This window comes from Anomaloglossus baeobatrachus, chromosome 9, assembly GCF_048569485.1.
Source record: "Anomaloglossus baeobatrachus isolate aAnoBae1 chromosome 9, aAnoBae1.hap1, whole genome shotgun sequence".
NCBI lineage: Eukaryota > Metazoa > Chordata > Amphibia > Anura > Aromobatidae > Anomaloglossus > Anomaloglossus baeobatrachus.
In genome coordinates this window covers 30,542,003-30,559,728 of record NC_134361.1, presented here as the reverse complement: position 1 = coordinate 30,559,728, position 17,726 = coordinate 30,542,003, and the positions used below count along the sequence as shown (strand labels likewise).

The window sequence follows — 17,726 nt, the reverse complement described above, 5'->3', positions numbered from 1 at the left end:
GGACGCTTGTTTCGTTGCAGGGCATTTTTTCCCTTATCATTGAATCCTGGAGCACACACACCGCGGAGAAGTCTACAGGTAAGTGCCATGTGTGCAGAAAATGACTCGTTATACAGTTACCATATGTCACATCTAGAACTGATATTATTTGCATGCCTCCCTCATTTTAAGGGGTTTAACCCCCAGCTATGGATATACTTATTTTTTTCAGATTTTTTTTTGCTGCCTATCTGTAGGGTGTCACTATTTTTATAAAACAGTACCAATACTGCAGTAGTCAGCTATACTTCATGCCAAAAGGGCACCCATCAGGTGCCCGTAGGCTTCCATATGGTTATAGTGGCCTCCTTCACTCTGCGGGCTCCAGACAGGCAGAGACAGACGCCAATCACACCCAGAGGGGCATGACTAAAGGGAGGAAGAAACATCCCACTGGACTAGTCCTCGCTAATTAGCATAAGACAAGATGCACTTCAAGTTGATTTTACAATAAATCAATGTTTTGTGTGGGTTTTGGAGGCGGTTTGGGAGCCTTGTTGGACCTGCCAGGGTCCCTTTAACAGAAAATTGTCTGAACCGATCAATTTTGGCAAAAATGGCCAACCACCTAATGTGTATGTGGCCTCCTGATTCTATCAAAGGAAAAAAGGATCAGACATATTGAATTTCATCACCCAATTCTCCTAAATAAGTCACCCCCCAAGGTTTATGGCAGCGGCTTATGCCCCTCTTCTCACTCTTAACGTATAGCTACACGTATATGGGGGGAGGGGTCGGCCGAATCAGCTCTTTGTAGGGGAGGATCAGACCATTCACTGCTCCATTAATTGGAGGACTGCATGGTCGCATGATGAAAGGCAGCCACCTGAAAAGGGGTGACCAACTAGACCCCAAAATCACTGTTCCCAGGTACCACCATATCACAGACTAATGAGATTGTTGAGATTTGTTACTCACGTATAATAAGTTCTCAGTAATTTCGGCTGCCTTCTATATAGTCACTGCGTCAGCCTTAGACCCGTTATTGCTGGAGATATAGGATGTCATATCAGAGATGCAATGAGGTTGCAAATAATTAGGTAGCCCCCCAATATCACTTTGCTGGAGACTAAAATGTCCCCCGTGCACTTTACACTAAAGTCCGCTAAACTGGTGGATATCGGTGGGGTCTCCTGACGATGCAACGGCCGCGAGGAGCTTAGAGGCTGCGGAGGAGTCTGGCGGTGGCTCTCCCATAGAGATCACGGGGTGCTCGGCTGAACAGAGTTTTCCTGTGTATGGGGGGTCTCAGGAATGATAGGTGACAGATGAACGATCATTCGGCCGACAGTTATATAATGTGTACGGGGGGGGGGGGTTAAGGGCTTGATTCATGTAAGAGACCACTGATTGGCTCCATAGGAGACAATTCAGACAGGTTTTTTTGCTGTTAGTACTTCTGGGGGCAAACTGTAGGGGCATCATACTGTGTGGAGGGCTTTGGGGGGCATCGTAGTGTGAGTTGGAGGTTGTGGTGTATCAAAGAGTGGGGGGGGGATGTAGTGGGGGTATCATACTGTGTGAGGTTGGCATCATACTATGTAGGGTAGTGAGGGCATGATGCAGCATGTGGGGGCATCATACTGCATGGCAGTGGCCATGGGCATCCTATTGTGTGCGGGGGCAGTGGGGGTATCCTACTGTATGTGGGGGCTGAGAGGGTGTCATATGGTTTATGTGGGCAGTTGGAGTATCATACTGTGAAGAGCTGTGGGGGCCATCATAGTGTGTGTCAGGGGTTGTGTGGTTATAGTGTGGGTGGGGCAGGGGGTCTCATACTGTGTGTGGATGGACTGTGCAAGCATCATATTGTGAGGGGCAGTGAGGGAATCTTATGTGTAGAACCATAATGGTGTGGTGTTGGGGGTTGTGGGGTAACAAAGTGGGGGGATGTAGTGGGGGTATCATACTGTGTGTGGTTGGGCTGTGCAGGCATCATATGTGGGGAAGTGGTGGCATCACAGTGTGTGGGGCCTAACATAATGTATGTTGAGGATTTTGGAGGTATCAGTGTAGGGTGGAGGGCAGAGGTAGGAAACTTCTGTGTGGTGGTTTGTGCAAGCATCATACAATAGTATGTGGGAAAGTGGGGGCACCATATGTGTGGGGTCATTATATTATGTGGTGGTGGCCATGAGCATCCTATTGTATGCAGGGCAGTGGGGGCCTCATACTGTTTGATGGGGCTGTGAGGGTATCATAAGGTGAATCGAGGTTGTTAGGGTATCATACTGTGTGAAGGCCTGTGGGGGCCATCATACTGTGTGTCGGGGCTGTGGGATTATCAGTGTGTGTGGGGGTATCATGCTATCTTTAGTGGGACCGTGCAGGCATCGTACTGTGTGTTGTAGGCTTTGGGGGTATCATACGGTGTATGTGGGAAGTTAGGGTGTTATACTGTGTGATGGGCTGTGGGGGTGGCTGGGGCATCATATTTTGTCCTGAGGCAGTGGGGGTATCATACTGTGTGTGGAAGGCTGTGAGGGTATCATGCAGCCTATGTGGGCAGTTGGGGTCTCATTCTGTATGAAGTGCTGTGGTGGCCATCACTGAGTGTGTTTGAGGTTTTTGGGCATATCATAATGTGTGTGGGGGGGCAGTGGGTTTATCATACTGTGGAGGAGCTGTGCAGGCATCATACTTTGTGGGGGTGGCTGGGGGCATCATATTGTGTGTGGGGAGTAGTGGGGTATCATACTGTGTGGGGCAGTAGGGCATCATACTATGTGGGCATGGCTGGGGCATCATATTGTGTGTGTGTGGGGCATCATATGTGAGTGGGGGCATCATATTGTGTGTGTGGGGGCATCATATGTGAGTGGGGGCATCATATTGTGTGTGTGGGGGGCATCATATGTGAGTGGGGGCATCATATTGTGTGTGTAGGGGCATAATATTGTGTGTGGGGGCATCATATTGTGTGTGTAGGGGCATCATATTGTGTGTGTAGGGGCATCATATTGTGTGTGGGGAGCAGTGGGGGTATCCTACTGTGTGGGGCAGTAGGGCATCATACTATGTGGGCATGGCTGGGGGCATCATATTGTGTGTGGGGGGCATCATATGTCAGTGGGGGCATCATATTGTGTGTGTAGGGGCATCATATTGTGTGTGGGGAGCAGTGGGGGTATCATACTGTGTGGGGCAGTAAAGCATCATACTATGTGGGCATGGCTGGGGGCATCATATTGTGTGTGGGGGAGCATCATATGTGAGTGGGGGCATCATATTGTGTGTATAGGGGCATCATATGTGAGTGGGGGCATCATATTGTGTGTGGGGAGCAGTGGCGGTATCATACTGTGTGGGCATAGCTGGGGGCATCATATTGTGCGTGGGGGCATCATATTGTGTGTGGGGGGCCGTGGGGGTATCATACTGTGTGCGGCAGTAGGGCATCATACTGTATGGCGGGCGGCTGGGGTCATCATATTATATGCGGGGAGCAGTGGGGGTATCATACTGTGTGGGCATGGCTGGGGGCATCATATTGTGTGTGGGGGGCAGTGGGGGTATCATACTGTGTGCGGCAGTAGGGCATCATACTGTATGGGGGGCGGCTGGGGTCATCATATATGCGGAGAGCAGTGGGGGTATTATACTGTGTGGGCATGGCTGGGGGCATCATATTGTGCGTGGGGGGCAGTGGGGGTATCATACTGTGTGCGGCAGTAGGGCATCATACTGTGTGGGGGGTGGCTGGGGGATCATATATGCGGGGAGCAGTGGGGGTATCATACTGTGTGGGCATGGCTGGGGGCATCATATTGTGCGTGGGGGCATCATATTGTGTGTGGGGAGCAGTGGGGGTATCATACTGTGTGGGGGGTGGCTGGGGGCATCATATTGTGCGTGGGGGGCAGTGGGGGTATCATAATGTGTGCGGCAGTAGGGCATCATACTGTATGGGGGGTGGCTGGGGGATCATATTATATGCGGGGAGCAATGGGGTTATCATACTGTAATGTGTTACCAGTAGCAGTGAGTCAACGTAGTTTTGCTCATTATTATTATTTTATATGAATTTTTATAGCTTAATATTAAAAAAGGCTTTTCATGTTGATTCAGGCCTCCACCAAAGTCTCGATCTCTTATGTTGAAATTATAGGTTCAAGCCCAAAATAAAATGTAAAAAAAAGAAATAAATAAAATCATTTATCTTTTCTGACATGAAAAATAAAGAAAAAAAAATAAACATATTTTGTACCGGTGGCCCCAATCTATCGCAATATAAAATTAATTAACACGTAAGGTAAAAGCCGTAAAGTAAAAGAGAACAGCGGGGGGGGGTTTGGAGGGCTGCGGGACATTGTATAAAAAAAAAAATAAATAAAAAAAAATCAATAAGGAGCAACTAAAATGTACGTACTCCAAAATAATAACAATAAAAATGTCAGCTCACCGCGCAAAAAACAATACCTCACACGGCTTTGTTGGTGTAAGAATGAACATGTTACGGGTTTCCGAAAATGGCAAAAAAAAAACTACATTTTTTTTTTACAAATTTCAGAATTGTTTTTTCCCATTGTTAAATAAAATAAAAAAAAAGTTCAGTATCGCTGTAACCAAAAAGACTTAAGTAATCATAGTGCCAAAATATTTTTACTGCACAATATTTGCAGTAAAAATCATGGGCAGAATTGGGGGGTTTCGTTATTTTTGGGGGAAATTTCAACGCACTTGGAATTTTTCCTTTTTTTGGCACATTGTATTATGAAATGGATGGGTCATACAAAATAATAACTCATCCTGCAAAAAAAACAAGCCCTCATACTGCTACATCAATGGGAAAATAAAAGTTTGACTTTTGGAAAAAAGGTTGGAAAAAAAACCAAAAAGAGCAACAATGGAAAACTTCCAAGTCGGAAGGGGTTAAGGCGGCCAAATTCTAAGGCTGCTTTCACACATCAGTTTTTTGGCATCAGGCACAATCCGGCGAAAAAACGGATGCAACGGATCCGGCGAAAAACGGATCAGTTGCGTCAGTTTTTCCCATCAGTTCCTTCAGTTTTTTGACAGATCCGGTGTGATACTGAGCATGCTCAGTTCAAAAAAACAGATCCTTCCGTTTTTTGACGGATCCGGTGTCCATAGGCTTCCAATTATAAAACACGCCGTACGTTGCCGGATCTGGCACGATCTATTTTTTTTGCCGGACACAAAAACGTTCACTTTAACGTTTCATCCGGCCGCCAGACAAGTAAATTTTGCCGGATCCAGCAAAAAACGGATGAAATGCAAAGCCATCAGGCATAATCCGGCGCTAATGAAAGTCTATGGGGGGAAAAACGGATCCGGCGGCAACGGACGCCGAATCCGTTTTTTCATGTTTTTGTCGGATTGTGCCTGATGGCAAAAAACTGATGTGTGAAAGCGGCCTTATAGCTGTTGGACATTCACTTCACTGAGATTCAGGGGAAATTCACCATCTTATTTCAAATGACACCTACAGGTTCTTTACTTTGCGATACTATTATTTTGGTACTTTTACATATTGTATTAAAGGGAATCTGTCAGGTGATTTTGTAGTACAATACTAATGTTCTCTTTAAATAAGGCTTAAGTAGACCCTTCCGGATCAGTAAGTTTTATTGCTCTACCTTATCCTGTTATCTTGTTGTAAGCTCCATAGAAATCAGTGTGATGTAGTAGCTAGTCAAGCATATGTAAATACAAACTGCCTATTCACTGCTCCCTCCTTCTATGTCTCAGTGCTGGCATCAGTGATTGTAAATCTGAACTGAATTTGCTGCCCCCCACCCATACCCCCGCCCAGCTCTCAGCAGTGATAGTGAGTGCACTGAGAGGGGGTGGGGGGAGCAGTGAATATGTCAATTGTATTTACATACACTTGACTGGTGTGCAGGTGACACTGAATTTTTCAGAGCTTACAACAAGATAACAGGATAAAGGTAAAGCTATAAAACTTATTGATTCTGATAGGTCTCCTTATGGCTATGTGCGCACACAGCGTTTTTTTTGACGCTGCGTTTTTGGCCGCTAAAAATGCACAAAAACGCATAAAAACGCACCCACGGCAAAAACCGCATGCGTTTTTACCGCATTTTGGTGTGTTTTTGGCTGTGTTTTGCTGTGTTTTTGATCTCTGCGTTTTTCCAATGCATCACATGGGGGGGAAAATGCAAAAAAAACGCAGGAAAGAATTGACATGTCCATTTTTTTTTTTAAGCTCAAAAACGCAGCTTAAAAAAAAAAAGTTGCGTGCGAACAGCAAAAATGAAAACTCATAGGTTTTGCTGTGGAAGCAAAGTCATGCAATTTTGAGCCCAAAAACGCGCAAAAACGCCACGAAAAACGAACTGTGCGTACATAGCCTAAGACCTATTTAAAAGATAACGATAGTATTGTAGTACAAAAAAAAAAAAAATCACTTGAAAGATTCCCTTTGATAACTATTATATAAATGACCTCTGTCCCTACAATATTACAGTATGGTGCCTGGCTCTGCTCCATTAGACTTACTAAGGTATATATTTTTTTCTTTTTAAAGGGAGTCTGTCAGCAGATTTTTGCTATATAATATCAGAGCAGCATAATATAGGAGCGGAGGCTCTGATTCCAGTGATGTGTCACTTACTAGGCTGCAGTTGGCTGTTTCAATACAATCAGTGTTTTATCAACAGGAGATTATCATTACACGAGAACTGGCCTTGTGCCTCCTAGTTCAAACCTGACCACGATTAGCAGCTCTCTGTCATTATACAATGTACACAAAAAGCTGTGGTGTGGGCTAGATAAAACTGTGATTCTATCAGAAATGCAGCACCCAGTAAATAAAGTCATACATCGCTGGAATCAGGGTCTCAGCCCCTACATCTCAGAAAGCAAAAACCTGCCCACAGATTCCCATTAAGGTGCCCAAAAATATACTACTCGAGTACCGAGTTTAATGGAAGTCATTGGGAAAGTCGAGCATTTTTTAAATTCTGATGCTCGATGGAGTGACGAGCAGTGGTGACCATGCTCGGTCAGTGGTGACCACGCTCTCTCAGTGGTGACCACGCTCTCTCAGTGGTGACCACTCTCGCTCAGTGGTGATCATGCTCGCTCAGTGGTGATCATGCTCGTTCAGTGGTGACCATGCTCGCTCAGTGGTGACCACGCTCGCTCAGTGGTGATCACGCTCTCAGTGGTGACCACGCTCGCTCAGTGGTGACCATGCTCGCTCAGTGGTGACCACGCTCTCTCAGTGGTGATCATGCTCTCAGTGGTCACCACGCTCGCTCAATGGTGAGCACGCTCGCTCAGTGGTGACTACGCTCGCTCAGTGGTGATCATGCTCGTTCAGTGGTGACCATGCTCGCTCAGTGGTGACCATGCTCGCTCAGTGGTGATCACGCTCTCTCAGTGGTGACCACGCTCGCTCAGTGGTGATCATGCTCGTTCAGTGGTGACCACGCTCGCTCAGTGGTGATCACGCTCTCTCAGTGGTGATCACGCTCTCTCAGTGGTGACCACGCTCGCTCAGTGGTGATCATACTCTCTCAGTGGTGACCATGCTCGCTCAGTGGTGATCACGCTCTCTCAGTGGTGACCACGCTCGCTCAGTGGTGATCATGCTCGTTCAGTGGTGACCACGCTCGCTCAGTGGTGACCATGCTCGCTCAGTGGTAACCACGCTCGCTCAGTGGTGACCACGCTCGCTCATCACTACTGTATGGCAATGAGCCGGCGAGCTATATAACTAAACTTACAAACACAGCTGCAGTACGGTAGTTGGGTGGTAGCATCAATCCAAGGGTAAAGGGTTAAGATGATCATAGAGATGGAGTAAGGGCTAATTCAGGGCTCAGATCATCAAAAGATGGAGGAAGGGATGAAGTCTATAGAAAAGTCAAAGAAGCTGGAGCAGAAAGATAAAGGATTAACAGTAAAGGCTTTTGTTGATGTCCATGAACCTGAAGACGGCTGCGTAGACAAGAGACTGGATGACTTAGAGGTCAAAGAAAACTACAGAACACTGCAAAGACAAATAAAGAGGAGGGAAAGAACAAAGCGGAGAACATTAGAGAGTCCTGTGCGCGAAGAGAACAAGAAGAGGACAATGAGGAGCTGTGGCTGCGAGATCAGGAACGAGCAAATGCTTGTTTGTTGGGTGAAATGATCTTTTGCTTTGCCTAAAATTGAATTGCTCGATAGTGCATCATCAAAACGAAGGATGCTTCTAAGAACGTGTGCACGGAACGAGCGATCCCAGATAATCCAGTGCGTATGTGAAGTGCAGTGTGATTATGTGAACATAATAATATGTCCTGTGTCGCGTCAGTGTGTATGGAACGGGCTCAGGAGCTGAGCCTACACCTTATCTGGCAGATGCCGGAGCTGAGCCTGCACCATACCCAACAGATGCCGGAGCTGAGCCTGCACCATACCGGGTAGATGCCGGAGCTGAGACTGCACCATACACGGCAGATGCCGGAGCTGAGCCTGCACCTTATCTGGCAGATGCCGGAGCTGAGCCTGCACCATACCAAACAGATGCCGGAGCTGAGCCTGCACCATACCCAACAGATGCCGGAGCTGAGCCTGCACCATACCGGGTAGATGCCGGAGCTGAGACTGCACCATACACGGCAGATGCCGGAGCTAAGCCTGCACCATACCTGGCAGATGCCAGAGCTGAGACTGCACCATACATGGCAGATGCCGGAGCTAAGCCTGCACCATACCTGGCAGATGCCGGAGCTGAGACTGCACCATACACGGCAGATGCCGGAGCTGAGCCTGCACCATACCGGGTAGATGCCGGAGCTGAGACTGCACCATACACGGCAGATGCCGGAGCTAAGCCTGCACCATACCTGGCAGATGCCAGAGCTGAGACTGCACCATACATGGCAGATACCGGAGCTGAGACTGCACCATACATGGCAGATGCCGGAGCTAAGCCTGCACCATACCTGGCAGATGCCAGAGCTGAGACTGCACCATACATGGCAGATACCGGAGCTAAGCCTGCACCATACCTGGCAGATGCCGGAGCTGAGACTGCACCATACATGGCAGATGCCGGAGCTAAGCCTGCACCATACCTGGCAGATGCCGGAGCTGAGACTGCACCATACATGGCAGATGCCGGAGCTAAGCCTGCACCATACCTGGCAGATGCCAGAGCTGAGACTGCACCATACATGGCAGATGCCGGAGCTAAGCCTGCATCATACCTGGCAGATGCCAGAGCTGAGACTGCACCATACCTGGCCGATGCCAGAGCTGAGCCTGCACCATACCTGGCAGATATCGGAGCTGAGCCTGCACCATACCTGGCAGATATCGGAGCTGAGCCCGCACCATACCTGGCAGATATCGGAGCTGAGCCCGCACCATACCTGGCAGATATCGGAGCTGAGCCCGCACCATACCTGGCAGATATCAGAGCTGAGCCCGCACCATACCTGGCAGATATCGGAGCTGAGCCCGCACCATACCTGGCAGATGCCAGAGCTGAGACTGCACCATACATGGCAGATGCCGGAGCTAAGCCTGCACCATACCTGGCAGATGCCAGAGCTGAGACTGCACCATACCTGGAAGATGCCAGAGCTGAGCCTGCACCATACCTGGCAGATATCGGAGCTGAGCCCGCACCATACCTGGCAGATATCGGAGCTGAGCCTGCACCATACCTGGCAGATGCCAGAGCTGAGCCTGCACCATACCTGGCAGATATCGGAGCTGAGCCTGCACCAACACCAGGCAGATGCCAGAGCTGAGCCTGCACCATACCTGGCAGATGCCAGAGCTGAGCCTGCACCATACCTGGCAGATGCCGGAGCTGAGCCTGCACCATACCTGGCAGATGCCAGAGCTGAGACTGCACCATACCTGGCAGATGCCAGAGCTGAGCCTGCACTATACCTGGCAGATATCGGAGCTGAGCCTGCACCATACCTGGCAGATGCCGAAGCTGAGCCTGCACCATACCTGGCAGATGCCAGAGCTGAGCCTGCACCATACCTGGCAGATGCCAGAGGTGAGCCTGCACCATACCTGGCAGATGCCAGAGCTGAGCCTGCACCATACCTGGCAGATGCCGGAGCTGAACATGCACCAACACGAGGCAGATGCCAGAGCTGAGCCTGCACCATACCTGGCAGATGCCGGAGCTGAGCCTGCACCATACATGGCAGATGCCAGAGCTGAGCCTGCACCATACCTGGCCGATGCCAGAGCTGAGCCTGCACCATACCTGGCAGATGCCAGAGCTGAGACTGCACCATACATGGCAGATGCCGGAGCTAAGCCTGCACCATACCTGGCAGATATCGGAGCTGAGCCTGCACCATACATGGCAGATGCCAGAGCTGAGCCTGCACCATACCTGGCCGATGCCAGAGCTGAGCCTGCACCATACCTGGCAGATGCCGGAGCTGAGACTGCACCATACATGGCAGATGCCGGAGCTAAGCCTGCACCATACCTGGCAGATGCCAGAGCTGAGACTGCACCATACCTGGCCGATGCCAGAGCTGAGCCTGCACCATACCTGGCAGATATCGGAGCTGAGCCCGCACCATACCTGGCAGATATCGGAGCTGAGCCCGCACCATACCTGGCAGATGCCAGAGCTGAGACTGCACCATACATGGCAGATGCCGGAGCTGAGCCTGCACCATACCTGGCAGATGCCGGAGCTGAGCCTGCACCATACCTGGCAGATGCCAGAGCTGAGCCTGCACCATACCTGGCAGATGCCGGAGCTGAGCCTGCACCATACCTGGCAGATGCCGGAGCTGAACATGCACCAACACCAGGCAGATGCCAGAGCTGAGCCTGCACCATACCTGGCAGATGCCAGAGCTGAGCCTGCACCATACCTGGCAGATGCTTGAGCTGAACATGCACCAACACGAGGCAGATGCCAGAGCTGAGCCTGCACCATACCTGGCAGATGCCAGAGCTGAGCCTGCACCATACCTGGCAGATGCCGGAGCTGAACATGCACCAACACGAGGCAGATGCCGGAGCTGAGCCTGCACCATACCTGGCAGATGCCGGAGCTGAACATGCACCAACACCAGGCAGATGCCAGAGCTGAGCCTGCACTATACCTGGCAGATATTGGAGCTGAACATGCACCAACACCAGGCAGATGCCAGAGCTGAGCCTGCACCATACCTGGCCGATGCCAGAGCTGAGCCTGCACCATACCTGGCAGATGCCGGAGCTGAGACTGCACCATACATGGCAGATGCCGGAGCTAAGCCTGCACCATACCTGGCAGATGCCAGAGCTGAGACTGCACCATACCTGGCCGATGCCAGAGCTGAGCCTGCACCATACCTGGCAGATATCGGAGCTGAGCCCGCACCATACCTGGCAGATATCGGAGCTGAGCCCGCACCATACCTGGCAGATGCCAGAGCTGAGACTGCACCATACATGGCAGATGCCGGAGCTGAGCCTGCACCATACCTGGCAGATGCCGGAGCTGAGCCTGCACCATACCTGGCAGATGCCAGAGCTGAGCCTGCACCATACCTGGCAGATGCCGGAGCTGAGCCTGCACCATACCTGGCAGATGCCGGAGCTGAACATGCACCAACACCAGGCAGATGCCAGAGCTGAGCCTGCACCATACCTGGCAGATGCCAGAGCTGAGCCTGCACCATACCTGGCAGATGCTTGAGCTGAACATGCACCAACACGAGGCAGATGCCAGAGCTGAGCCTGCACCATACCTGGCAGATGCCAGAGCTGAGCCTGCACCATACCTGGCAGATGCCGGAGCTGAACATGCACCAACACGAGGCAGATGCCGGAGCTGAGCCTGCACCATACCTGGCAGATGCCGGAGCTGAACATGCACCAACACCAGGCAGATGCCAGAGCTGAGCCTGCACTATACCTGGCAGATATTGGAGCTGAACATGCACCAACACCAGGCAGCTGCCAGTTGTGTTCCATAGCTGTCATCTTCTTGTAACTGCAGTGACTGGAGTGTTCGCCCCTCACTGCGATTTAACCAATTTAAATGCCACTGTCAATATTTGACAGTGACAATTATATGACATCATTGTCACTGCACGCTACAGCCGGCTCCAATTGGCGTAATACTACTCAATTGCAGGGAACCCATGGATTATTATGGCAGCCGGTGGTCTTCTGAAGCCCCCTGAACTATGATTTTGCTTTACACTGCAATGTGGTATTTCAGTATATAGAAAAGAAAAGATTCAAGTACTCCAAAGGAATTAAAAAAAAATAATAAAGCAAAAAAAAAATAAAAATAAACATATAAACTATAATTCCCCCCATTAAAATATTCATAAAATAATAACAATAATAATAATTCTTATTATATATAAAAAAAACATTTAATATTGCAGCATCAGTAAAAGACTGATCCATTAAAATATAAAATTACTTATCCACTCTGTAGACGACAAAATGACAAAATAAAAATTGACGCTCCAGAATTGCGTTTTTTGTGATTTAAAAAAAAAATAAAAATTAAAAAACACATTCCTTATTTTCCCTCTGATATTGCAGGAAAAAAGAAGAAGAAAATATGAGAATAACATAAAACCTATCCCCATGGTAACACAAAAAAAATGCAAAAACTATTTGAATATTCTAATAAGAACATATTTACAGTTTTTTAAGCTGCATATACGAAAAAATCGTGTCTGGTCACAAGGGGTAAATGCACTGATTTTGCACTAGTTGAACATTAACGGTCGTTTAATTTTTATAGATCAATAGTACACGTGAAAATAAGAAACTTTTCCATATATCTCATTGGTGAAATCTGCTTCTTTCTCCTCCTGGACTGAGCTTTCACTAAAATTCTCAATTTACAGTTACAATGAATACAGATTTCCCCAGTACTAGGGAATCTAGTTTAGTTTAGTAGAGATAGGAGAGGACAGTTAGTGTTCATAGGGTTCTATGGAACGCAGAGCAATGTCTGTGTCAGTCTCCAGCTCCTCTCCCTGCATAGATAGAACTTTATGAGCACCAATTGTCATCTTTCCCCTAAATAGAACATTATAAAGCACCAACTGTCATCTTCCCCGTCCAAAGCAATTTATGAGCATCAACTGTCATTTCTCCTCCATAGAATTTCTTAAGTACCAACTGTCATCTTCCCCCTCCATAGAACTTTATGAGAACCTACGGTCATCTTCCTCCTAAATAGAACTTTATGAGCACCAACTGTCTTCTTCCTCCTCCATAGAACATTATGAGAAGGTACTGTCATCTTCCCCCTGGAACTTTATGAGTACCAACTGTCATCTTCCCCCTCCATAGAACTTTATGAGAACCTACTGTCATCTTCCCCCCAAATAGAAGATTATGAGGACCAACTGTCATCTTCCCCCTAAATAGAACATTATGAGCACAAACTGTTATCTACCACCTCCATAGAACCTTATGAGCACCAACTGCCATCTTCCACCTCCACAGAACTTTGAGCACCAACTGTCAACGTCCACCTCCAGAGAAGCTTATGAGAACCAACTGTCATCTTCCCCCTAAATAGAACTTTATGAGCACCAACTGCCATCTTCCACCTCCATAGAACCTTATGAGCACCAACTGTCATCTTCCCCCCAAATAGAAGATTATGAGGACCAACTGTCATCTTCCCCCTAAATAGAACTTTATGAGCACCAACTGCCATCTTCCACCTCCATAGAACCTTATGAGCAGCAACTGTCATCTTCCCCCTAAATAGAACATTATGAGCACCAACTGCCATCTTCCACCTCCATAGAACCTTATGAGCACCAACTGTCATCTTCCCCCCAAATAGAAGATTATGAGCACCAACTGTCATCTTCCCCCTAAATAGAACATTATGAGAACCAACTGTCATCTTCCCACTAAATAGAACCTTATGAGCACCAACTGTCATCTCCCCCCCTCCATAGAACTTTATGAGCACCAACTTTCATCTTCCCCCTAAATAAAACTTTATGAGCACCAACTGTCATCTTCCATCTTCATAGAACATTATGAGCACCAACTCTCATCTTCCATCTCCATAGAACTTTTTAAGCACCAACTGTCATCTTCTTTCTCAGTATATAAATGCAGATTCCCCCAATTCAGATTTTACCCATGAACCTAGAATGAAAGATCAGTCCAGGAGGAGAAAGAAGATTTATTACAGAGTTGCTTATTTAATGTTGATTTATGAAATAAAAATGACTCTTGAAGACGTTGATGAGATATATTACTATATATTAAGTGATGTTTGGAGCCATTACATTATAATTAAAGAACAAGTTCCATTTATTTTTTCGTTATTTAAAGGGAAGGTGTCGTTCAAAAAAAAAAAAAAAATTCAAAAGCTGAAAAAATGTAAAGTATTAATGTTTTAATGTTTTGTTTAAATATTATTATTTATTTTTAATTGAGCAAAATATAAAAAATGTTGATGACATATCTGTATTATACGTTTTATAGCAATGTAGGAGTGTAACTATTACAAATTCATACTTTAGAATGTTGGGGCTGATAATATAATTACATTGCACTTGACATTTGCCTTTTCCTTTCCTTGCAGAGAACCCCAGCAACCTCCTGAGCCGCCTGGCCACCCGCAGACGCCTCTCTGTGGGGGAAGACTGGTCCCAGGACATACACCTCGGGCAGCAGAGTGAATTACGTTACTCCTATCACGTCACCTGTGACGAGCATTACTACGGGGACAGCTGCTCCGACTACTGCCGGCCGCGGGACGACACCTTCGGCCATTACGTCTGTGACCAGGAGGGAAAGCGCTTATGTCTGATTGGCTGGAAGGGAGAATACTGCGCGGAGCGTGAGTATCTCGGAATATCTTTGTGCCCTTTTCTTTTTATAGTATCTGCTTAAAAGAAAAAGGGAACATATAAGAGTCTAAAGCCCCCGTATAGATTAGACTAAAGTTAGCTCACCCCATCAAGCGGGGGGCGGGGGGGGGCGGATAAGCATAGGCTGGTTTGATTTCCAATTTTAGAGCCTTTTGCACTCCAAAAAAAAAGCTGCTGCCACAGGATTCTGGCAGCGACTTTCTCCTGAATAACACAGAGCTGAGCGCTCCTGTGTATGGTTGACGCTGGAGAAATAGCATCTATATAAGCTCAATCGAGGAGCAGGTGCTTTAGGCTAACTGTTGATCTGATTCCTTATAATACCGCCAAACAGTGTGCAAATAATAATACCTTCATACTACCAATATAATGTACAAATAACAGTGCCATATAGCGCTCAGGGAAATAGCCAACTTACTTGGCATGCTATCCACAGTTGTTTTTTTGCTAATTTTCCCCGTCTTAAGTGCATGCTAAGGGTGCTTTCACACATCCGGATTTTTGCTCTGCGGCACAATACGGCGTTTTGCAGAAAAACCGCCACCGGCTTTTGTAACGCCGGTGGCGGTTTTTTTTTGCATAGACTTACATTAGTGCCGTATTGTGCCGCAGGGGCTTGCGTTCGGTCCGGTTTTGGCCGCATGCGGCAGATTTAGCCGATGCGGCGGCCGGATCGAACGTCCCCTGCAACGTTTTTTGCTCCGGCAAAAAACACCGCATCGCGCCGCATCCGGCCGCTGCGGCGCATTTTTCAATGCATACCTATGGAGGCCGGATGCGGCGCGATGCGGAAAAAACCGCATCCGGTCGGCGTATACGGTTTTTTCCACTGCGCATGCTCAGTAGCATGCCGCAACCGGAAAAAACCGGGCGGGCCGCATGTAAAAACTTATGCAACGGATGCGGTGTTTTCGCCGCATCCGTTGCATAGTTTTCACAGCCGGATTGAGCCGCAGGGCTCAAACCGGATGTGTGAAAGTAGCCTTAACCCTTCAAGAGTGTCGGCAGAGGGATCAGACCTATTGGCTTCCGCACGAATAAATGTAAACAGCTTTTTTTTTTTAAATTGAGTTATGATATACAAAGAAAAAAAATAAATAGAAAAAAATTAAAATTAAAAAATATATATTTTATATATATATATATATATATATATATATATATATACAGTATATATTTTTATTTTTTTTATTTATTATTTTTTTATTGAATTTTTTTATTTTTTATAATATATATATATACACACACATACATAGTACTGTGCAAACGTTCTAGGCAGCCGTGGATAAAATGTCAATATATATATATGAATGTTTGTAAGCATAGAAGTGTTAATAGTTTAGTTTTTTTTTTGTTTTTTTTTTTTTAACAATGAACAAAAAAAGAACAAAAGAGAAATATAACCACATCAATATTTAGTGTGGTCGCCCTTTGTCTTCATAGCAGCATTATTTCTCCCAGGTACACTTGAACAACAAGGTGAGGATGTGGAAGACTGTTTCATGCCATAAGTCATAGCCCATAATAAGCCTGAGACACAAGGTAGTTATACTGCATCGGCGAGGTGTCTCCCAAGAAAATATTTCAGAACAGACTTGGGTTTCAAGATGTGATCTTAAAGTTCTTTTGAAGAAGCAGCAAGAAATGGGCAACAATGAAGACTGTAGACACTGGTCGGAGAAGAAAACAGGGCAGCAGATGAAAGACACATCATACTTACTTTGCTACGAAAGCAAGCATTGTTGACCTTAGGGAGATCAACATATCCACTGCGGAGACACCATCACGTGTTTCTCAACACAGTGATTCTAGAGCATTATTTGCATACTTTGCTACGAAATCAGATGTCCAGCAGTGCCATCAGCTCAGAACTGGCAGCCACCCATAGGACCAAAACACACCTAAACAATGCTCAGACACCTGGCCACAAGTGGTCTTCAAGGAAGAATTGTGGCCAAAAAAGTCATAGCTTCACTGTAGAAACAAGAACAAGCTTTTCAGATACAGAAAACACAGAAAAAAAAAATGTCATCAGGTGCTCTGGACTGAAGAGTCAAAATGTGAAATATTTTGCTATAACTGAAGGCAGGTTATTCACTGAAGGGCTGTAGAGTGGCACAATGAGTGTCTTCAGGAACAGTGAAGCATGGTGGAGGCTCCCTGTAAGTTGTGGCGACTTAAGGTTGTTGTCCAGCTGCAGAATACATTTGGAGCCTCCCTTGTGGTATTATATGACAGATAAGCATCAGCCTGTATTTCTGAGCTTTGAGGACAATATTAGTCCTGTCCAAATCCCAAACACCATTTGCCCCAAACTTCTAGGAACCTCCACCTGCTTCAATGTTGCCTGCAGAAATCATTGTGCTGCTCTTCAGCCCTTTATTGAGCAAATTGCCTTTTGTTACAGTCAAAATATTTCACATTTTGACTCATCAGTCCAAAGCACCTGCTGCAATTTTACTGCACCATATTTCCTATCTTTTGGGCATAGTTGAGTCACTTGGCCTAGTTTCCATATTGAAGGTGTGGCTTTTGGCAACAATTCTTCCATGAAGACCACTTCTGGCCAGACTTCCCAGAACAGTAGATGGGTGTATTTTGGTCCCACTGGTTGCTGCCTATTCTGACCTGATGTCACTGCTGGACATCTTCCGATGTAGAAAGAGATTAAGCAAAATGTGTCTTTTGTCTACTGCACTGTTTCCTTGGCCAACCATGTCGTCTACAATACTCACCATTGACTATTGTTCCGTAAAAGAACTTGAACAGCACATCCTGAAACCATAGGCTGTTTTGAAATCTATACTTGGGAGACACCTTGCTGATGCAGTATAACTACCTTGTGTCTTATTGCTGTGCTCA

At 46.9% G+C, this 17,726-nt stretch overlaps 1 protein-coding gene across 1 annotated transcript in view; it reads left to right on the top strand.

Annotated features, from left to right (window-relative positions):
- The window catches only part of DLL3 (delta like canonical Notch ligand 3), a 96,081-nt gene that overhangs the window by 20,333 nt on the left and 58,022 nt on the right, over nucleotides 1-17,726 (top strand). Inside the window, exons 3-4 of the mRNA XM_075324835.1 lie at nucleotides 21-78; nucleotides 14,576-14,833. Coding sequence (XP_075180950.1) covers nucleotides 21-78; nucleotides 14,576-14,833 — 316 coding nt within the window. The remainder of the gene's footprint in view (nucleotides 1-20; nucleotides 79-14,575; nucleotides 14,834-17,726) is intronic.